Below are 23,703 nucleotides of genomic sequence, written 5' to 3'. Positions count from 1 at the left end.
TGTAGTTGTAGCCGTTCCAGGATATTAGAGAGACCAGGTGGGTGGGGTAATATCTTTTATTGGACGCTCAGAGCTTGGTGTAGCTCACAAGCTTGCCTCTCTCCCGAACAGAGGTTCGTCCAATAAGAGCTATTACCTCCCGCACTTTGTCTCTCTATTGACTTAACGCTCTCAGGTGTTTTCTAGCAACCGAGGAGATGCAGGCCGGGAAGTGAAACCATGCCCAGTGCCAGCGCTGAGAGGTGGGCCCAGCGTTCTTTCACCATACTCCAGGTTGAGCGGGATAATTGCTAGTCCTCAACTTACTTACTTACCCGAGACACTATCCATGCAAGAAAGTGACTGGAGATCATTTAAGGGACAAGCTTTAGTGCTTACTCATTGACAGCTGAAACAGAAGCGGATGGATACAATGAAGGTGGGACTGGGTTCCCAAAGGCATCATGCAATTTACTGCCATTCTGTAAGATTACTGCCATTTCCACACTGATTTTCATGTCAGTCCTGCCTCTCCCCACTGCAAAATCCTTGCTTTGTGACTGGACAAACCATCCCAGCCGTCGGCACAATCGGCAGCTCTCAGGAGAGGGCTGGGATAGCGGGGAGGCTGCAGGACTGGGGTACGTTGGCAGAGCGCTGGGGGGGCCTGCACAGCACCTGGCTCCATTCCCCCCGGTGGATGTTCTACTGCTTGGGAAAGCCAGAGGCTGACGGGAGCAGTTACAACCTGGCCAACTTCAGTGACTAACCCAACCATGTCCATGTCACCAAAGGGCTGGAGCCCAGGCCCTTCTCAGCGGGCTCCTCCACCCGCCCGTCAAGACCCTGCCTGGGCCCTGCCAGTATTCTCATGGCTGTGTTTGCCCCTTCAGGAGCAGGGAGCCTGGGAGCAGTAAGGCCCCAAGAGGCTGCCTTGTATAAACACAATTCTCCCGCATGCTCAGTTCCCTGGGAATGAGCCCACACATTTTGGGTGTGTCATAAATATAAAGGGAAGGGTAAACACCTTTAAATCCCTCCTGGCCAGAGGAAAAAACCCTTTCACCTGTAAAGGGTTAAGAAGCTAAGATAACCTCGCTGGTACCTGCCCAAAATGACCAATGAGGAGACAAGATACTTTCAAAGCTAGAGTAGGGGGAAACAAAGGGTTTGCTCGGTCAGTTACAGCTAATGAAAAAGCAATCAGGTTCTTAAAAGAAGAATTTTAATTAAAGAAAAAGTAAAAGGCCAAGGCCCCAACTACACACCAAGGAATACTCCAGACACCTTATCGTCCTGCCACACCGTTCTCCAGCAACCCACCTCGCCCCAGTGACCCGTCAGCTGGACGATGTTTTAAATGTAACGAGCCGGGGCATGTAAAGGCCAACTGCCCCAAGAACCCCAACAGATTACAGTTCATTGCACCGGAATCACACCAGAGGTCCTCAGGGCCAGATACCTCCCAGATACCCTCGGAGCGGAGGGAAACTGTGAGTGTGGGCAGGAAAAAGGTCACCACGTGGAGGGACATGGGAGTACAAGTGCCGGCTATCCATGCTTCCTTTGTGGACCCAAATTTAATCGACCCAGAGATCCAAGTGACAATTCAACCCTTCAAGTCCAACTCTTTCAATTTGCCTACAGCCAAGTTGCCTGTCCAGTACAAGGGCTGGTAAGGAATGTGGACTTTTGCAGTCTATGATGATTATCCCATCCCCATGCTGTTGGGGGAAGACTTGGCCAACCATGTGAAGCTAGCCAAGAGGGTGGGAATGGTCACCCGCAGCCAGGCTAAACCAGCCGTCATGCCTAGCTCCGTTCTGGAAACTTCTATCAGGACCCGGTCAGAGGTGATGGACCCGGACCCCAGGCCAATGTCTGCAACAGCAGTAGTGGATCCAGTCCCAGAGACCCAGACAGAGCCAGTCCCAGAACTGGAACCGGCGGAACAACCAGCACCAGACCCATTGCCAGCACTGCATCCAGTACTTGCAACCCCAACACCAGAGGGCCCCACCGAACCTGAACCAGCAGCAGCTGATAACCCTACACAAGAGGCTCAGCCGGAGCCTGAAACCCAACATAGTGCACCAGCGGAGAGCGGTTCACAGTCAACGGAAACAGCCCCATCCCCTACATCGCTTCCAGAGGGACCAAGCCTCAGTCCACAATCCAATGAGGAACTGATGTCTCCAGCATCAAGGGAACAGTTCCAGATCGAACAGGAAGCAGATGAAAGCCTCCAGAGAGCTTGGATGGTGGCACGGAGCAACCCACCGCCTCTCAGCTCTTCTAATCGATCTAGGTTTGTTGTAGAAAGAGGACTTTTATACAAGGAAACTCTTTCTGGTGGACACCAGGAAGACTGGCAGCCTCAGAGACAGTTGGTAGTTCCAACTAAGTACCAGGTAAAGCTCTTGAGCTTAGCCCACGATCATCCTAGTGGCCATGCTGGGGTGAACAGGACCAAAGACCTTTTGGGGAGGTCATTCCATTGGGAGGGAATGAGCAAGGATATTTCTACCTATGTCCGGTTTTGTGAGGTATGCCAAAGAGTGGGAAAACCCCAAGACCAGGTCTAAGCCCCTCTCCAGCCACTCCCCATCATTGAGGTTCCATTTCAGCGAGTAGCTGTGGATATTCTGGGTCCTTTTCCGAAAAAAACACCCAGAGGAAAGCAGTACATACTGACTTTCATGGATTTTGCCACACGATGGCCGGAAGCAGTAGCTCTAAGCAACACCAGGGCTAAAAGTGTGTGCCACGCACTAGCAGACATTTTTGCCAGGGTAGGTTGGCCCTCCGACATCCTCACAGATGCAGGAACTAATTTCCTGGCAGGAACTATGGAAAGCCTTTGGGAAGCTCATGGGGTGAATCACTTGGTTGCCACTCCTTACCACCAAACAAATGGCATGGTGGAGAAGTTTAATGGGACTTTGGGGGCCATGATACATAAATTCGTAAATGAGCACTCCAATGATTGGGACCTAGTGTTGCAGCAGTTGCTCTTTGCCTACAGAGCTGTACCACATCCCAGTTTAGGGTTTTCACCCTTTGAACTTATACATGGCCGCGAGGTTAAGGGGCCATTACAGTTGGTGAAGCAGCAATGGGAGGGGTTTACACCTTCTCCAGGAACTAACATTCTGGACTTTGTAACCAACCTACAAAACACCCTCTGAACCTCTCTAGCCCTTGCTAAAGAAAAGCTACAGGATGCTCAAAAAGAGCAAAAAGCCTGGTATGATAAACATGCCAGAGAGCATTCCTTCAAAGTAGGGGACCAGGTCATGGTCTGAAAGGTGCTCCAGGCCCATAAAATGGAAGCATTGTGGGAAGGGCCATTCACGGTCCAGGAGCGCCTGGGAGCTGTTAATTATCTCATAGCATTCCCCACCTCCAACCGAAAGCCTAAGGTGTACCATATTAATTCTCTAAAGCCCTTTCATTCCAAAGAATTAAAGGTTTGTCAGTTTACAGCCCAGGGAGGAGATGACGCTGAGTGGCCTAAAGGTGTCTACTACGAAGGGAAAAGTGCTGGTGGCGTGGAAGAGGTGAACCTCTCCATGACCCTTGGGCGTATGCAGCGACAGCAGATCAAGGAGCTGTGCACTAGCTACGCGCCGACGTTCTCAGCCACCCCAGGACTGACTGAACGGGGCATACCACTCCATTGACACAGGTAATACTCACCCAATTAGAGCCCAACCTTATCAGGTGTCTCCTCAAGCTAAAACTGCTATAGAACAGGAGATCCAGGATATGCTACAGATGGGTGTAATCCACCCCTCTGGCAGTGCATGGGCATCTCCAGGGGTTCTAGTTCCCAAACCAGATGGGGAGATACATTTTTGCATGGACTACCATAAGCTAAATGCCGTAACTCACACAGACAACTATCCAATGCCACACACAGATGAACTATTAGAGAAACTGGGACGGGCCCAGTTCATCTCTACCTTGGACTTAACCAAGGGGTACTGGCAGGTACCGCTAGATGAATCTGCCAAGGAAAGGTCAGCCTTCACCACACAAGTCGGGCTGTATGAATTTAATGTACTCCCTTTCAGGCTGTGGAATGCACCCGCCACCTTCCAAAGACTTGTAGATGGTCTCCTAGCGGGATTAGGAGAATATGCAGTCGCTTATCTTGATGGTGGGCTTTTCGGATTCCTGGGCAGAACATCTGGAACAGCTACAAAAAATCTTCGAGCGCATAAAGGAGGCAGGACTAACTGTTAAGGCGAAGAAGTGTCAAATAGGCCTAAACAGAGTGACTTACCTTGGACACCAGGTGGGTCAAGGAACTATCAAACCCCTACAGGCCAAAGTGGATGCTATCCAAAAGTGGCCTGTCCCAAAGTCAAAGAAACAGGTCCAATCCTTCTTAGGCTTGGCCGGATATTACAGGCGATTTGTACCTCAATATAGCCAAATCGCCGCCCCACTGACAGACCTAAGCAGAAAGAAACAGCCCAATGCCGTTCAGTGGACCAAAGAGTGTCAGAAGGCCTTTAACCAGCTTAAAGCGACACTCATGTTTGACCCTGTGCTAAGGGCCCCAGACTTTGACAAACCGTTCCTAGTAACCACAGATGCGTCCAAGCGTGGTGTGGGAGTAGTTTTAATGCAAGAATTCCACCCTGTAGTGTTTCTCAGCAAAAAACTGTCTGAGAGGGAAAGCAACTGGTCAGTCAGTGAAAAAGAATGTTACGCCATTGTCTACACGCTGGAAAAGCTATGCACATACGTTTGGGGACGGCGTTTCCACCTGCAAACCAACCATGCTGCGCTACAGTGGCTTCATACCACCAAGTGAAATAACAAAAAACTTATTCGGTGGAGTTTAGCTCTCCAAGATTTTGATTTCGACATCCAACACATCTCAGGAGCTTCTAACAAAGTGGCTGATGCACTCTCCCCTGAAAGTTTCCCAGAATCAACTGGTTAAAATCGTCCTGAGATGTGGAAAATATTGTTAGTCTTTATATACTTGGTAGTATATTTAGAGGTGCATGTGTCTTATTAATACTGTTTTCTCCTAGAGCTCCAGGAAGAAATCACAGCCAGCGTTTCACCTGATCTGTGATTTGGGAGGTGTGCCATAAATATACAGGGAAGGGTAAACACCTTTAAATCCCTCCTGGCCAGAGGAAAAACCCTTTCACCTGCAAAGGGTTAAGAAGCTAAGACAACCTCGCTGGCACCTGACCAAAATGACCAATGAGGAGAAAAGATACTTTCAAAGCTGCGGGGGGGGAAAACAAAGGGTTCGCTCTGTCTGTGTGTTGCTTTTGCCGGGACCAGAGCAGGAATGCAGGTCAGAACTCCTGTAAAGAGTTAATAAGCAATCTAGTTAGATATGCGTTAGATTCTGTTTTGTTTAAATGGCTGATAAAATAAGTTGTGCTGAATGGAATGGATATTCCTGCTTTTGTGTCTTTTTGTAACTTAAGGTTTTGCCTAGAGGGATTCTCTATGTTTTGAATCTGATTACCCTGTAAGTTATTCACCATCCTGATTTTACAGAGATGATTCTTTTATTTTTTCTTTAATTAAAATTCTTCTTTTAAGAACCTGATTGCTTTTTCATTGTTCTTAAGATCCAAGGGTTTGGGTCTGTGTTCACCTATGGAAATTGGTGAGGATTTTTATCAAGCCTTCCCCAGGAAAGGGGGTGTAGGGCTTGGGGGGATTTTGGGGGGAAAGACGTTTCCAAGTGGGCTCTTTCCCTGTTACTTTTGTTAGATGTTTGGTGGTGGCAGCAATAAGGTCCAGGGACAAAAGGTAAAATAGTTTGTACCTTGGGGAAAGTTTAACCTAAGCTGGTAAAAATAAGCTTAGGGGTTTTTTCATGCAGGTCCCCACATCTGTACCCTAGAGTTCAGAGTGGGGAAGGAACTTTGACAAGGTGTCTGTCAGGATGAAGTAAAACCTGGCGGAATCTGGCAGGAGGAGATGGAAACACACGCGCTCCAATCCCTTGCAATCCCTGGCAGGATCAAACAAGCCACAGAAGCCCTGCCACATGCAGCCATCTCTGGGGCAGCAGAACAGCTCACTCCACCTCAGATGAGCCTCTCCTGGGAACCCTTGTGTGGGGGGCTTATTGTCTGCAGGGTAGGACGGCTCCATTGGAGCTCAGAGCTTTCCACAGCCTCTTCCTCTCGCGCGGGCAGGACTGTGAGGAGATGTTCCACTTACCAACATTCCTGTCCCTTGCCCCAGCTCCCCAGTGCGTGATCAGGGAGGAAGCCCAGTAGCTGGCCTCTCTCAAACCCCATCCCCAGGCCTGCTAGCCAGCCACTGTAGGTGGGATGGGAGAGATCCCTTTGCCTACAGGGAGACAAAGCCGAAGCAGCCACACTGCACTGACAGACACAACCCCAGGAGAGACAATGCCAGAGACATCTGCCCAGCGTGATCCTGCAGTGCCGGGAGGGGGCTGACCTGGCTCGTTAGAGGAGGCCTAACTTTGGGCTGGGACTGGCTACAGCAAGGGTCCTTGCACCAGATCTGCGGTAAATTGGCACAAATGTCTGAGGGGGCTTCCAGCACCTACAGCCCAATCTCCATCTCAGAGCAGAGCAGAGACAAGGGATGGGAGCAGGCTCACGACCGTCTCCCCCTCAACTCTACTGGCCAGGTGACCCCTCAGGAGTTCCTGACCCATAAGCTAAGAGCCTCTGCCAGAGGGCCATGCCAGTGCTAAGAAGACCCTGATGAGTGGCAGCTGGTGAGGACAATCACAGCCCCACGCTGGGCCCTAGCCAGGCTCTGCTGAGGCATAAATAACTCCAAGGGCAGGCTCTCCGAGAGGCATGCACTAGCCCTGCTCGGCTGACTTGCTAGTGGCTGGAGTTTGGGGCAGGAGGGAAAAGGCCTGAATGAGTTAGCGCCTGAGAGGGTGGGGCACCATTGGGACTGCCATGGAGACAGCATGGATGGCATTCTCCTTTACCAGTGAGTACACAGAATAACTGATAATGCCAGGGACCCAGCTCTGTGTGGGTAAACAGGCACCCTGAGGCCAGGAGATGGAGCCCCAGCTGCCCCTAGAAACTGGGAGTGGAAATCCTGGCACTGGAAACATAAGAGAGGCCATACTGGATCAGAACAAAAGTCCATCTAGCCCAGTATCCTGCCTTCTGACAGTGGCCAGTGCCAGGTGTCCCAGAGGGAATGAACAGAACAGGTAATCATCAAGTGATCCATCCCGTCACTCATTCCCAGCTTCTGGCAAACAGAGGCTAGGGACACCATTCCTGCCCATCCTGGCTAATAGCCATTGGTGGACCTATCCTCCATGAACTTATCCAGTTCTTTTTTTAACCCTGTTATAGCCTTGGCCTTCACAACATCCTCTGGCAAGGAGTTCCACAGGGACTGTGCATTGTGTGAAGAAATACTTCCTTTTGTTTGTTCGAAACCTGCTGCCTATTCTTTTCATTGGGTGACCCCTAGTCCTTGTTATGAGGAATAAATAACACTTTCTTATTTACTTTCTCCACACCAGTCATGATTGTATAGACCTCTATCATATCCCACCTTAAACCTCTCTTTTTCCAGCTGAAAAGACCCCGTTTTCTTAATCTCTCCTCATATGGAAGCTCTTCCATACCCTAATCATTTTTGTTGCTCTTTTCTGTACCTTTTCCAATCCCAATATATCTTTTTTGAAATGGGGCGACCACATCAGCACCGGTGTCCAGCACCCGGGGCCCTGCTCCTGCCTTAGCCCTGTGCGTGATGCTGGGATACACTCAGAATACAGAAATCATCCTACTAACCTAGCGGACTTCCACCACTTCCTGTGGGGAATGAGAACACGCCCACAGCGCGTACCCCCAGTCAGAGCACATGCATGACTGACAGGCACCACATGTCAGGGAGCCCAGAGTTCTCAGGGCAGCCACCCACCAGCCAGGGTAACGGGCACCCCCGGCCACCTTTGCCCTGCGTTGTTTCCCAGTGTCATTTTTCTCCACTGTTAGGGATTAAACACGACTGGTGCCTTCACACCTCCCACCTGGCAAGCCTGCATGTGGCTCAGGCTCTGCATCCGCACCACGCAAGGAGATTCCTGCACTATAGGGAGAACATGCCACCCTCTGAACACAGCTCAAGGGCCACCCCTTGGAACAGAGAAGAGTGGAGAGAGCCCAGAACAGTAACAGGAGAGGGTTAGCGTTGAGATGCGTGGGCAGTGCTTGGGGTGTGGGGGGCAGCATTGAAATAGGAGGGGGGCTGTAGATCAGGACTAGGGTACATGCAGAGTCGGGTGGGTCCCAGGGCCAGGATGGCAGAGGGGCTGCAGGTCGGGACTGGGGTACATGCAGAGTTGGGTGGGTCCCAGAACTGGAACAGGAGGCCTTGCTACCAGGTGGCATGGAGTTGCAGTCTAGTGCTTCCCTCTCACTCCAAATCCTGCCGTGTGGGGTGGACAGACAGCGCTACACGTGACTCACACTCACTGCTCTTCACTGTCTGGAATCCTGCCTGCCCCTCCTAGCTTCCCCAGCTCCCTCCCTGTCTAGGTGGCTGCTTCTCTGGGCAGAACCAGCCCCCTGTCAGTCACCTGACTGCCCCAGCCACACCCCCACCCCCCGGCCAGCAGTGCAGGTTAACTCCTGAGTGTACGACAAAGTTCAGTGAACACAATACACCCGGGGAGAAGATGTGGGTGCACAGGGGCCTGCCCTCTGCTCCCCACACTCGGTCCCAGCTCCAGCACCCCCTCCAAGCAGCACTCCTGTATCAGGGCCTGGCCCACCATGGGAGATCCTGAGGGGAGTCTTCCAATTGCCCTCAACGTGCTTTGGATCAGGCCCTTCAATGTCATGGACCCAATTCAGCCCTCCCAGGAGTGGGTTAGGCTGCCAGGGAAGCGGTGACCAGGTTAGGGCTGCAGGGAATCCAAGAGAACCGCCCCGGGTTGTGAGGGAGTTTGGGGCAGCATAATGCTGCTGCTGCGAGGAGAATGGGGCCCTGTATCCCCTACCCCCTCCACACCCACTGTCCCCCCACACACAGCCGGGACCTGCTGCCAGAGAGGCAGGCTGGGCTGGAATGCACTCAGGCTACTGGCTCCCCTCCACCTCCGCTCTGTCAGTCTTGGGTGGCAATGGGAAGGGAGGGGCGTGGCAGGGATGCCTGGCTCCCAGAGCCTGTGGCATGTCCAGCACCATACCAGAGCCCAGCCTCGGGGACTGGATTCCATGGCAGGATGGAGGCCGGGGCTGGGGCCCAGACAGGTGGATAACGTTGATCGGACAGGTCGGTATCTCGGGGGTGATGCCCAGTAACTTCACTGACCTGCCCTGCTGGGACACATGACACTTGGCTTTCAGGCTAGGGAGAATCAAGAGGGCTATCTTTGCGCTGCGTTGGGTATGCAAAACAGCCACTCTGGGGGGTTTCTGTGGCTGGGAGCTCCCCCTACGGCAGGGGCAGGCAGGTAGCAAGAGCTGTCACCTCGGAGGAGAGGCAGAGGAGGGAGAGCTGCATTTCCATGCCTCCCCTCAATCCCGCACAGACGCCAGCAATGTCCCCAGCTCTGTGCTTAATTTGTGCCTCAGCCCCGGCACCTCCGGGCCTGGCAGTTCACAGCCCTGGCACCTCTGCTTGTTGCATCAGTTATGAATGTAAAAAGAGTCCTTGACCCCAGCCCCTCTTTCATTACAGATTAAACGCTGCCCTGGATCCCACCCAAGCCAGCGATTTCCTCCTCGCGCTCAACACTTCCTCGCTGAACTGAATGCAGCCCGGCCACAAGCTCTTATTTCTTCTGATCACCAGCTGCCAGCCCTCGCTGGGCACCCAGCTCTCCTGCCTGCTCCCGGGCGCGGGGGAGCTCTGCATCTCTTTCTTTGCTCGGCCTGCCTTTTCTGGGCCTCTCTTCAGCTCGTTCTTTCCTTTGTTCTAGCTCCCCGTCCCCACATTAAACAAACAGAACATAACAACCTGGGGCCTTCTCTGTACCTGTTCCCAGTCTTCCCCCTATACCTGCTCAGTAACTGCTTTGGTCCATCAGCCTCACCTAGGGTGACCAGATGTCCTGATTTTATAGGGACAGTCCTGGTTTTTGGGTCTTTTTCTTATATAGGCTCCTATTACCCCCCACCCCCTGTCCTGATTTTTCACATTTGCTGTCTGGTCACCCTAGGCCCACCCCACCCCTCGGTCTGTTTCACCCCCAGCTGCAGACTCGGTGTCAACAAAGGCAGAGAGGAGGCAGCCTAATGGTTCTGTTGGGCAGCCACCTGGAGGGGCGGGCAGGCAAGCTGTGGTGCTGGCCCCGGTGCCAGGAAGGAGCTGGGGGAAGCATTCTGGCTGCAGGAAGGCGGTGGCATGGCACTGAAAACGCGCCTTTCACCTAATCCGTGCCACTGGCAAGCAGGAATCACACATCTCCTGGCCTGCTCTCCTTGGTCGTGATAACAGGGGGAAAGTTTAAGAATAAGGCCTTTGTGTCTCAGCCTGGAGTCAGGGAGCTCAAGCCCCTAGGCGATACCTGCTGCGTGGTGCTAGTCACAGTAGCGAGATTAGGGGCAATAGTCTCTTTCAGTGAGCAGAGGCAGGCAGCTTCAGAGAATGCAGGAAAGCAGCTCATGGGCTAGGACAAAATTCCAGAGCAGGGCGTGGGACAAAAAGAGATCAAAGGAAGGAGAAGCCACAAAGGCAGCTCCAGGTGCGTGTGGGAACTGCTCAGCTGCTGGCGCTCAGATCCTGGCAGTTCAGGGAGATACACCCTTTGCCTTTCTCTACTGCCTTCCCCACCCAGCAGCCTCAGAGCACGTCACAGGCATTAATCAAGTCAGCCTGATAGAGGGTTGTGCAACACCTACAATGGGGCCCTGGTCCATGAGGTGGTCTCCTGGGGGCTACCACAACACACATAATAAACACCACCGCCCCTGGGAGGCAATCCGCATTAGACAGGTGGGGAATCAATGCACAGCGAGGCTAAGGAACTTCCCTAGGTCACACAGGAAATCTGTGGCAGAGCCTGGATGAGAACCAATGGACCTGAGCCACCACTGGCCTGCACCAGTGGGCAGTGAGCATGACACTCTCCGGTTCTGAGGGGGTAGCTTTTTACACCCACCTTGCACTAGTGTGAATGACTGCTGGGGTCTGTCCCAGGCCTCCCCACTTACAGTCCTGGGCTGTAACAAGCCATCCTCCCCACAGGAGAAAGGCACAAGGGTCTGGAAGGACGGGAGGCCAGTTTCCTCCAGCCCCTCGAACACACTCTCTCTAAACATGGTGTTATTAAATGAAATAGCTACTAAACGCTTCAGCGTCACACATCCATAATAGACAGAAACCTCTTGGATCTGTCATCCCACGTCTAATCTGCTGGGTGCCGTAGGGACCATGACTGGGGGGAGTTAGAGATCGTGCACCAGGGTCAGAGATCGGCTACGTGTCAGAGATAGTACGTGAGACCCTTCGCTGGGGACATGGGAGCAGCACCCCGGGAAGAGTCCATGGGGAGCTGATGAGCTAGATGCACGGAGTGAGCGGGGACTCCGCTAGCTCAGGGGCACCCGTGCAATGCCAGGGCAAGTAAACACAGGTCTCCCCCAAGCCAGTATTTGAAACCTGCCACAGTCCTGATCCCTGCTGACATCTGCTGGATTGTGCATACTGGCATAGCTCCGTTGTAGCTGGTGGGGGGGGGGGGGGGGCGGGGCGGAAGCATCCTCTCCCCACCCCCAGCTTACAGTCTGGGCCCCAAATCCAGACATCCTAGCAAGCGGTACAAACGTGCCCAGGGAGCACCTGGCTTGCGGGCTACAGAACCTCGGGGGTGGACGGGGGGGTCGCTCCGGGCAGGCACGTGGGCTCAGCCGCTTGCACTTGAGGCCTTGTCTCCAGATGATTGGAGAGGCTCCTGGGAAGCTCGGGGGACTCTGCAGTGGAGATCCGCTGCCAGAGCCGGGGCTGTGTCTTCCATGGACCGGCCGGGGGGGGCGGGGGGAAATGTCCTCCGTGGGGAAAACCATTAAATGTTAAACGTTTGCAAAAAAAAAACAAAAAACCCAAAACCAAACAAATCCCCGGCGCTGGAAAACGAACGCCGGGAGGGTTCCCAGGCCTGGCTGAGAAGTGCCCCCCCAGCAGACCAGGGGAAAGATAAACACACGCCCGTCCCTTGCCTCCTCCCCGTGCCCCCCCCGCCGCAGAAAAAGACAAGGAAAAGGGGCGGGGCTGGGATCGGGGGCGGGCTGCCTGAGCTCCCCCCAGCAGGCGGGGCGGGCCAGCCCGAGCACGCAGCCAGGGGAGCGCTGTTGCAAAACAAGAGACGCTGGCGCTCCCAGCCATGCAACAAGCAGGGCGTGCTGGAAAGCCCGGGCTGGATTCCTCAGGGAAGGAGCCAACAACAGGTGGGAGCCCTTGGCTTGGTGACTTTCTCTTGTGCTGGTGATATCCTCAGGGTGAGCTGGTCCCCTCAGACAGTGGGGGACGGTTCACCCCCGTCCTGCCCAGTCTGCCCCACATGGACCCATTCCCTGGCCTCTAGGGCCCTGGCGGGAGCCCTGACAGGTTCTGCTCCCCCCCCCATTTCCCCAGGGAGATGCCCCCAATTTTGAGCTCCCTCCACCCAGTGTGGGCTCCCCCATTAAACCTGCTGCACAAACCCGTAGCGAGAGAGCAAATGTATGGCACAAACAACAGCCGCCAGGCCAGCACGGGAAGGCCAGGTCACCTGTCTCGGAGGCAGAGCTCCCATTAACACAGCAAGGAGAGCTGCACCTTCACACTCAGGAGCTCAGTGCGAGTCACAGACGTTGGCCAGCTGAACCTCCCGCAGCCTCCCCACCCCCGAGGGCAGGGAACGATCATTATCCCTATGGTATAGATGGGGAAACAGAGGCACAGGGTAGCAAAGTGACTCACCTGCAGTCACAGAGCAGAGCTAGGCCTGCCTCCCAGTCCCCACCCCCTGTATAATCCCATCCCCAGCAGAGGCGACAGATGAGAGGGGCTGGAGCCCTGCCCCCAAAGCCAGCAGTCCCTCGAGAGGCCCCTCGGCATAGCTAGCTTTGGAGGGCACCACATCCTCGCCTGTGAAGCCCATCACGCCCCCCGCCCCTTACCTTTGACCTCGACGTAGTCAAGCCTAGGTCCGTTGGTCCTGGGGACAGAGCCGCTCTTCTGCAGCATCCTCATGCGGACTTGCTCCTGCACCCGGGCGCTTTTCAGCAGCTCCGCGTCGGGCGCCTCCTTGCTCTTCCTGTCCAGCTGCTGGTCCGAGGGCAGTGCCAGGGAGCACACGCCGGCCTCCGGCTGCAAAGCCGACAGGAAGAAGTTATTCTCCTGCATGGCTCCTGTCCCGGCCGGGCGGGGAGCGTGGCTCGGTCTGTCCCAGGGCCCTGGCTCTGCCAGGGAAAGGTCCCACTGTTGCTAACACCAGTTCCACTTCCTCTGTCCGTCTGAGCCCAGGGCCAAGCTGAGACGCCAGGGAGCTGAGGGTCTGCAGCAGGAGTGCAGGGGGGACAGCTGCCAGATCCTGCCTCGGTCCTGGTTGGGGAGTCAGTCTGAGCTGCTCTGGGGAGACGGCACTGGGTGCCCCAGGCCCACACCACTCCTATCCTCGCACAAGTGCTGGCTTCCTGGGATGGGACTCTGCCACTCTGAGACACGGTTACACCCCTCTGCCTAGCCACTGACATCACCGAGGAGGCCGGCTTTCAGGCAGAGCAGGTCAGCCAGTTCCACCTTAAGCAGGTGAGGCCTTTGGCGGGGCCTGGCTTCCTCAGCTTTAAGGTGGAATTGCAGGGATGCACAACCAGCTCCTGCCCTGCCACGCCTTGTCAGCTGCGTAAACCAGCGCAGGCAATTACTGGAGTCGCCACCCCATGCCTCAGGGGCCAGGGCAGCCAGGAGGTTTGTGGGGGTGCTGGCACCCTCCTCCCACCCAGGCGGCATGGGTAGTTGAGTGGCCCTGCTGCCCGTGGCCTGATGTGACAGCACGAGGAAAGGCTGAACGCAGAGATGCTGCGCCATAAAACCCAGAGCGACCGTGCAGCCCTGGCCAACCCAGCTTGGTCATGACAGCAGCCTCCTGGCTCGGGAAGGATTAGCACTGCAAGCTAGAGACTCCGATATGCAGCCAGCACTGGGGGCCAAGGGCGGGTGCTGTTGCTGCTCAGGAGCTGGGGTAGTCAGGGGGCATTCTGTTCCCATGCGTCGGGCTCTGGCCCTGTTGGAAACAGCAGCGTGGGGCACGTGGGCAGGGCAGGGCAGGGGAAAATCGGGTTTGATTGTGGGCAACAGCAGTAATACAGGCTGTGTGCTCTGGGCCAGCTTCTCCTCCCTCGTGGCCAGGGGGTACCTGGGAGCAGGATCTGGTCCTGCATGTGCTGGGGGGTCTCATGGGGGAAAGTGGGTTCTTTCCCATTACATCCTAGGCTCCCTAGAGGGGTACACAGCCCCCAGATGGGCTGAGCTTGGGGTGTTCAGAGGGGCCTCACCAGGCAGGGTGACCAGATGTCCCAATTTTATAGGGACAGTCCTGATTTTGGGGTCTTTTTCTTATATAGGCTCCTATTACCCCCCCCACCTCCGTCCCGATTTTTCATATTTGCTGTCTGGTCACCCTAGCAGCAGGGCAGGATTCGGGGCAGGACTCTCTTGATCCTAGCCAAGGTGTTTCCCCAGAGTTAGTTTGAGGCAGGTGGGACTGGGGGACCAAGGGTGGGGAATTGTGACTGGGAGCAGCCAGGAGGCCACGTTGCATTAACTGGAGCAAGGACCCACAGAGAATGTTCTCATGGAACGGTAGCCGCAAGTGTAATGGCACAGTCTGATAATGGAGTCAGCAAAGGAGGCTGTGCGTGGGGGCCATGTCCGACGGGCATTGGGGTGGTGTACGTGGGCAGTGCATGGGGGCCAACTGGGATGTGTGGTGGGCAGGGCAGGGGGGTTGTGGCTGGGGGCTGTGGTGGGTGGTGCACGGATGGCCAGTGCAGTAGCTGGCCAGTGACTTAAAGTGGAGTTTAGCGAGTGTTGGATGGCCGTGTGGGGTGTGGCCAGTGTTTGAGCTGCCGGCATTCTGCAGATGTGGGGTGAACAAGGGTGAGGGGGAGAGACAATAAAAGTTAACAGGAAGCGCCATCACTTGGGCACATTTTCAAGGTGCCTGCACTGGGCCAGGATGAAGCTGGGTGAGGGGGCAGCCCCCCTCATCCTCCCTGAGAGAAGAAGAGCACAACACCCACATCCGCTGCCTGGGCCTGCAATCCCTGCACACGCCAGCCCGCTGACTGTCTCTATACCCAGCTGAGCGCTGATTGCACCTGTGCCGAAGCCGCAGTGCTCTAACACAGACACCCGGTGCGTGGTGGGGCCAAGATGCTAGGGAGAATACAGTCAAACTCCTGAGCCTGGATACACAGGGCAGCCCAGCAAGGAGAGCCGGTGGCACTGGGCCAGAACTCAGCAGATCTGGGTTCAATCCCTGCCTCAAATACTGACTCTGGGTGCGTACGCAGGGCTCAGTTCCCTGCGTGCAAAGCACTTTTGTAAGCCTGGCCCTTGATCTCTTTGTGCCTTGGTTCCCCCGTCTCTCAGCTGGGGATGATCATCCTTCCTTTGTCCCACCCTGCATTTGTCCTATTTAGACAGTGAGCTCTTTAGGGCAGGGGCTGTCTCTCCCCTGTCTCTGTGCGGCACCCAGCTCCCTAGGCCCTACTGTAATATCAAATGAAGGGCATCCCTTGCGGCCAGGAAGCAGAGCCAAGCCCTCCACACCCCTAAGCATCACAGTGGCCTATTAATCCGAGGGGGAAGCAGCTTGTCCTGCCTGTAATACTCCTGCACAGAGCCAGCAAGTGACAATCAGGTGCATGCTGCAGACAATCCCGTCTCCCTGGCAGAGTGTAATTAACGAAGGGTTGTGAAGCACAGTGTGATGCCCTGATCAAAGGTGCTGGCCTGGCAGAGTAATAACAAGTAATTGCCAGGCCCAATCTGATGAGAGAAGGGATATGCAGGCTAGCACTGCCCCACTGTTCTGAGCACCCGGCTATTAAGCCCTGTCTGACTAACTCCAAACACTCAACACCCTCAGGATAGACCAGCCCCAGCTTTAGAAGTGGGAAACTGGAGCCTCTAGAGTGGTGACCAGTTCAGCCAGTGAGTCAGAGCTGGGAGTTCTCAAGCCCTAGGCTCCATCTGCTAGGCCATGCCCCTTCACTACTACATTCCTGCCTGCTCCACACACTGCATTGCCAACCCTTGCGATTTTTCCATGTGATAGTCAGTGTTGTCTTAAAGCCCCAACTCCTAAACTCCATACGATTATGTGAGTCTCTCAGCTTTCCCTTAAAAAACAAAAAACGGAGTTTCTAGCCTTCTTGGTTGCAGAGAATAGCTTGAAAACGTGACCCCTAAAGGTTCAGAAACTAGAAAGCAAAGAAAAGGAACCACACAGTTGTTGTTTTTAAAAATCCTGTGATTTTTAAGCCGATGTCACGATTTCTGTTGACCTTACTGATCACACAGGTGCTAGAACATTATCTGTGTTTGCTCCACCAGTCATTTTTGCAGTTCACTTTTAAAGCATGTTGGTGCTGAGTGGGATTGTGTCCTTTTATTTTTCCTATGGGATTTAAAGAAAGCCAGAAAGGTTTGGTTGGTTATTAACATTAGAAATTTGTGTCCTTCAATACACCTCTCCTGGCAGGTTCCCTGGCTGACTGGAGAACTAGTGAGATGGTGTTACAGGTACTAAGGAATTGAAATCCAATTAGTCTGTGTGTCCTGGGGTTTGAAAAGGGCAACAAAAATGATTCGGGGTCTGGAACAGCTTCCGTATGAGGAGAGATTAATAAGACTGGGACTTTTCAGCTTGGAAAAGAGACGACTAAGGGGGAATATGATAGAGGTCTATAAAATCTTGACTGGTGTGGAGAAAGTAAATAAGGAAGTGTTATTTACCTCTTCTCATAACACAAAAACAAAGGGTCACCCAATGAAATTAATAGACAGCAGGCTTAAAACAAAGAAAAGGAAGTCTTTCTTCACACAACGCATAGTCAACCTATGGAACTCCTTGCCAGAGGATGTTGTGAAGGCCAAGACGGGTTAAAAAAAGAACTAGACACATTCATGGAGGATAGGTCCATCAATGGCTATTAGCCAGATGGGCAGGGATGGTGTCCCTAGCCTCTGTTTGCCAGAAGCTGGGAATGGGCGACAGGGGTGGATCATCTGATGATTACCTGTTCTGTTCATTCCCGCTGGGGGACCTGGCTTTGGCTGCTGTCAGAAGACAGGACACTGGGCTAGATGGACCTTTGGTCTGACCCAGTATGGCTGTTCTTATGACATGAAACTACAGCTGGGCCCAGACTCACCAGACATGAGAGATGCTCCCAGCATATAAAAAGTCAGATCCAGATTCTGAACTGCTCAGAGCTCGGCTCCAGGGAGGTTCAGCTCCTTATAACAGGCACCCTGTACAAACTCCAGAGCCAGATTCTGAATTCCCCACCACAACAAAGTTCAGGGGAGTCTGGATCTGAGCTGTTGGCCCGGGCCAACCTCCAAAAGCTGGTGAGCCTTAGTGCCCCTAAATCTGGGGTTTGTAACAATCCCTTGACCCATCCTGGTCCTTTCATTTGGTGGAAGGTTCGATGCGACTGGCTCTCAGAGCTCTGCGTGCAGAACAAGTTTGAGTTGGACGGACAAGCCTCTTCTGGCCAGATAGTGCCTGACCACAGCATGAGGACAGGAGGGAGGGGGTCGATGGGAGCCCTTTTGACCCACCTTATTTGCTCAATGGAGCAGGAGGCAGCTGCAGCTTTCGCCTCCTCCTGGGAAGAAGACAAGAATACACAGGGCACAAAGGAGGACAATAGGGAACAGAGACAGAAAAGGACAGGAGAGAGCAGGAGCACTCGAACCACCGGAGAAGACAGCTCCGTGATGGTATGAGCCACAGCAGAGCACGAGGGAAGCTTCCAACACAAGACCTCTGTAATCAGGAAATGAAACCAGTGTCTAGCGACGGGCGTTTATAGGGAAAACTATCTTTTGGCTTGAAACCATAACTTCCAGCCTGCTGCTAGAACCCTGGCTCCCCTCCCCACCTCTGTTGCAATGAAGTCTAGTGGTTAGCATAAGCCACTGAAAGCCAGGACACCGGGCTTTTATTCCTTATGCAGCCACTGACTCACTGTTACAACCTTTGGGCAAGTTGTTTTAACCTGCGTGCACCTCCAGCACTACAAACATAATAACCTCTCTGTGCTGCTCGGATAATGACACCGACCCACGCCCGGGGAATTGCTTTGAGATCCTCAGATGAAAGATGTGATCCTCTGCACTCAGTCCCACCACCTGCACTCCACCCAAGCGTCTCAGCCACTCCCCTCTTCACGTCTCCTTTCATGCTTCCCTGCACACCTCTAATTAATGCTCCCCAAATGCCCTGGCATCAAAACCTTCCTGAGAACCCACTTGTTCCAGGAAGCAGCCCCGCTAGAAAGGCCCCTCAGCCCTTCTCCACCATCAGCTCAAAAAGGGAGATTCTTGCTAGTGCTGGCCGACGCGCAGGATTTCCAGTCCGCGGGAGCTTTCAATATTTTGAAGCAGAAATTCTGAAGTTTTTTAGTTTTGGAGTCACAGGCACATGGTGTTTCCAGAACTATGTTTGTTTGTTCCCACAGACCCTGGCTGAAACTGACAAAAAGCACATACATTTCAATCAGTAGCTGGGCAGCCCTGGCATGCGGACTGCCCCAAGGACAGGGGCCCAGGGCTTCTACGCTGCAGGGCCAGCTGGTGCACCACACTGCAGGCGTAAGGCAGCTGGACCAGGAGGCTGGTAGCCCTGAGGTTCCTGGCCCCAAATCCAATCCTGGGACTTCCAGGGTCTCAGCTTCATGGCAGGGAGCTTGGAAGCCCTGAGAGCCCCACTCCTGGCCAAGCGGGTGCAAGGGAAGCACAGAGCTTAACTGTGCACACACGTTTCCTTTCAAACAAACACTAATAACACGAACTAACTGCACCAGGGTTAGGAATCCCCAAGCTCGCTGGCCCATTTCCAAGGCATTGCGGGAGACAGTGGGGTGCTGTGGTGGGGAACAGAGGCTGCTGGGAGGGCAGACTCATGCTTGGCGTGACTCCTGACTGGCCCAACTCCCTGCCACTCCTCAGGAAAGTCCCTCTACTCCTGGCCTGCTGTACCTGCTTCCCTGGGGCAGATCGCAGCCAGAAAACTGAAAGGGAGTCCAGAAGGCAGCCCGGAGGGGGAAGGAGATGGATAGTGCCTGCATCAGCCCCCTCCACCATCCAGATCCCAGGGAGGAGCGTGCCATCTTGGCACTTGAAAGGTTAATCCATGCTAGGGCCAAGATGCCTCGCCCAAGCCCCACTCCCTTTGCTCATCCCTAGAATTTAGCTTGGCTGTACAGCGTGCCCCAGGGCAGCCAACCCTGACTGCAAGGGAGTGGGGCAGCGGGGGAAGGGGACCCTTGGGCTTTGAGCTGTCACCATCATTGGTCTTCCCCAATGACCTTGTTAGCACGAGCTGGTGGCTGTCAGCCACTGTGAGTCACTGACCCCGTGGAGCGTTTCCTTGTGCCACAGGCAATCCGGCTCCCAGAGCAACCGGGGCTGCTTTTAGGAGAGGGGCGTCCCGGCCCTGCGGGTGGGCACACATCCCTGAGCTGGGACCAGACGGGACAAAGGACTCAGAGCAGCAGCAGGAGTCCTGCGAGCCAGGCACCAGGGATTCATAAAAGCCTGTTGCAAGCATCTGCCAGGGCCTTGGTGGGGGCAGGTCTGGAGACATGGGTGGTAATGGGGACCTGGATCTGATCAGCCACCAGCTTCCCTGCCTGCATCCAGCTCCAACAGCTGCATGGGGAGGAAGAGGAGCCAGATCCCAAGGTGGTGACTCCCAGCTTCCCCTTGGCTTATTGGCCAAGCTCCGGCGTCAGGGTGAGACCTGCCATGGCCTCTCCCAGGACAGGGTCTCCTGCCCCAGCAGTGCATGCGGCTGGCTCATGTGTCTCCCCAGCTTGGAGTGCCCTGCTGTTAAGGAAACACTCCCTCCCCCAGTGCGAGCAGTCTGGCTGGCTCTGCGGGGAGCATACAGGGCTCTCTGCTCCCCCCTCCTTTTAGGCCCCGCAAAGCTTGGGCTTGCGTGTGGATCCTGGCCTCCCCCTGGGGAGAGGGCAGGGACACGGAGCGGAGAAGCTCTCCCAGCACAAGCCTGCACTGGCCCTTCGCTGCAGAGAGATGCCTAGTGCCCCAGCTCCTCAGCAAGCAGCAGGTTCCTCCCCAGGGGAAACGAGTTCCCACGAGACGCTCCTCCCCACTCAGCAGGTACTCGGCAGCAGGGCGCGCCAGGCACAGCGCGGCCCAGAAACAGGCCTCTCTCTGCTGGTGCCTTCCTAGAGCACAGCTCCCCATGACTGAGTGAACAGGCCAGGTGCGTCCTGGGCACGTACCCTGTGACGGGAGCTGTGCTCTGCCGCAGCGCCCGTGTTCCCAGGGTCAGTCGTGGGCAGTGGGTCCCTTGTGGGCAGCCCAATGGGCAGATTCAGTCTCAGCCAGGGAGCTCACCCGGCCGGCCAGCCAGCCTGCGACCCGGGGGAACACAGCACACTGCCGAGCCTGGGAGGAAACGTACCGTGCCATGGGGCGTGCCCAGGTGATGGCACTAGACCTGTCCCTACATGCTGATGAAAGGCCAGCTTGGACACCCCTTACTTTTTATTTCAAATTTAAATTAGTGGTGAATTGATAGAGCTCATGAAAGTGCTGGAAGGTTGGCGAGAGGGAAAGCAGGGCAGGGAAAGTGCAGAGAGTGTCATGGGGACAGGTGCCATACAAGCTTCCTCGAGCCAGCTCTGCCAGCGCACCCAAACCCTGCCTGAAGCCCCCTGCAGCTCTGCCAGTGCACCTGCCTGCAGCCCCCTTCTCTTGATGTCCTGGCTCACAACATCCTCACCTCACTCCCAAGGCACTTCCCTCCTGCTCTGGTGCACGCTCAGCTCCCCTAGCCCTGAGGCCAGGGGCGGGACGTGTCCGATTCCATCCAGCCCGTGTTCACTCGACCCCAGTCTCCAGAAATCAAAGGCTACTGCCCTAGCCTGACTTCTCCTTGTACAACGCGTTAAATCCTTGGCGCTGGGAGCTGAATTTCTCCTTGGACAACGCAGGGATCTGGGTGCTGACGTGAGAGCACCCTAGGAGGCCTGGTGGAGAACAGCTCCCAGCTACCCGACTATGGGCCAGATCCCAAGCTGAGGTAACACCCCCACAGTAGCATTTAACTTCAAAAAAGGGAACCACATACAAACGAGGAGGCTAGTTACAGGGAAATTAAAAGGAAAGGTCACAAAGGTGAAATGCCGACCAGCTGCTTAGAAACTTTTGAAAACTCACCATAGCAAAGGCTCAAACTACATGTATTATCTGACAACCCCTCACCCCCCAAATGTCACCAGAGCTAAACAGCCGAGTAAAAGAGGTGGCTAGAGGGGAAAAGGCATCCTTTGAAAACAGGAAGTCAAATCCTAGTGAGGAAAATGGAAGGAGGGTAAATGCAGGTGTAAAAGTCTAATAAGGCAGGTCAAGAAAGAATTTGAAGAGCAACTAGCTAAAGACACAAATATAAAAAGAAGTTTAAGTGCATGAGAAGCAGGAAGCCTGCCAGACAATCCGTGGGGGCACTGGACAGTCAAGGTGCGAAAGGAGAACTCCAGGCCGTTGGGGAGGAGCAAAATGAATTCTTTGCACCAGTGTTCACGGCAGAGGCTGTGAGGGAGATCCCCACAACTCAGCCATTCTTTTTCGGTGACACATCTGAGGAACTGTCCCAGACTGAGGTATCAGGCGAGCAGGTTTTGGAACAAGTTGATAATTTTAACAGTAACAAGTCACCAGGACCAGCCGGTATTCACCCCTGGGTTCTCAAGGAACTCAGATGCGAAATTGGAACAGCTACTAACTGTGGTATGTAACATAAGGCTTAAATCAGCGTCTGCACCAGATGATGGGAGGGTTGCTAATGTAACACCAATTTTTTTTAAAAAGCTCCAGAGATGATCCTGGCCAGGGCCATCCCTACCCATACGCAAAGTATGCATCTGCGTAGGGCACCAGGAAACGTGAGTCACCAAATTTCCTGGTGCCCTGCACAGCTGTGTGCTGCTCCAACCTCTGCCCCGCCTCTTCCCCATGGCCCTCGCCCCTGCTCCGCCCCAGCCCCGCCTCTTCCTGCCCCTGCCCCCCCACTCCACCCCTCCCCCAAAGCCCCCGCCCCAGCCCCACCTCTTCCCACCCCTGCTCCGCTCCGCTCCCACCCCACCTCCCTCCACCCCTTCTCCAAAGCCCCTGCCCTGCTCTGCCCCTGCTCCAGCCCCACCTCTTCCCACCCCCTGCTCTGCCCCAGCCCTGCCCCCACTCCCCTGGGGACTGCAGCAGGGCTGGGCCTGCGCTCACCGGCAGCGGGAAGTGCAGCAACCCAGCCCCAGACGCACCGCCGGTGACTGCTGGGGAGGCGGTTCCCCCCTGTCCCCCAAGCCAGCCCCGCACCCCCCCACCACCACGGAGGCCTGGGGACCCACACACTCCCCACACAGGGGGGCTGCGTAGGGCCCCGGAATAGCTAGGGATGGCCCTGAGCCTGCCAATTACAACTCAGTAAGCCTAACTTCAGTACCAGGCACATTGGTTGAAACTATAGTAAAGAACAGAATTATCAGACACATAGAGGAACACGATACGTTGGGGAAGAATCAACATGGCTTTTGGAACGAGAAACCATCCCTCACCAATCTATTAGAATTCTCTGAGGGGGTCAACAAGCACATGGACAAGGGGTTCCAGTGGATACAGTGTATTTGGATTTTCAGAAAGCCTTTGACAAGGTCCCTCACCAAAGGCTCTTAAGCAAACTAAGTAGTCATAGGATAGGAGGGAAGGTTCTCTCACATCAGTGACTGGTTAAAAGATAGGAAACAAAGGGTAGGAATAAATAGTCAGTTTTCACAGCGGAAGGAGGTAAATAGTGGGGTCCACCAAGGATCTGTACTGAGACCAATGCTGTTCAACAAATTATCTGGAAAAGGGGGTGTATGGTGAGATGGCAAAATTTGCCAATACAGTATTACTCAAGATAGTTAAATCCAAAGCTGACTGTGAAGAGTTACAAAGGGATTGCACAAAGCTGGGTGACTGGGCAAGAAAATGGCAGATAAAATTCAATCTTGATAAGTGAGGAGCAATGCACATTGGAAAACAATCCCAACTACCCATACAATATGATGAGGTATAAATTAGCTGTTACCACTCAAGAAAGATCTTGGAGTCATTGTGGATAGTTCTCTGAAAACATCCACTCAATGTGCAGTGGCAGTCAAAAAAGCTAACAGTGTTTTAGGAACCATTAGGGAAGGGATTGATAAAACAGAAATATCATAATGCCACTATATAAATGGTTCAACACCTTGTACACTGCGTGCAGTTCCGGTCACCCTATCTCAAAAAAGATATATTAGCATTGGAAAAAGTACAGAGAAGGCCAACAATAATGATTAGGAGCATGGAATAGCTTCCATATGAGGAGAGATTAAGAAGACTGGGACTGTTTATCTTAGAAAAGAGATGCCCAAGGGGGCATATGCTAGAGGTCTATAAAATCATGAATGGTGGGGAGAAAGTGAATAGGGAAGTGTTATTTACCCCTTC

General features: G+C 54.2%; 1 protein-coding gene across 1 annotated transcript in view; it reads right to left on the bottom strand.

The window, feature by feature from the left end:
* PKP3 (plakophilin 3) overlaps positions 1 to 13,633 on the bottom strand; it is a 35,660-nt gene extending 22,027 nt beyond the window's left edge. Inside the window, exon 1 of the mRNA XM_074954701.1 lies at positions 13,092 to 13,633. Coding sequence (XP_074810802.1) covers positions 13,092 to 13,317 — 226 coding nt within the window. The 5' untranslated portion in view covers positions 13,318 to 13,633. The remainder of the gene's footprint in view (positions 1 to 13,091) is intronic.
* Between the last annotated feature and the right edge of the window lie 10,070 nt (positions 13,634 to 23,703).

Source organism: Natator depressus, chromosome 6, assembly GCF_965152275.1.
Source record: "Natator depressus isolate rNatDep1 chromosome 6, rNatDep2.hap1, whole genome shotgun sequence".
NCBI classification, from domain to species: Eukaryota; Metazoa; Chordata; order Testudines; family Cheloniidae; genus Natator; species Natator depressus.
Note: the sequence above shows the minus strand (reverse complement) of the source record. Positions and strands in the feature narration are given on the sequence as shown.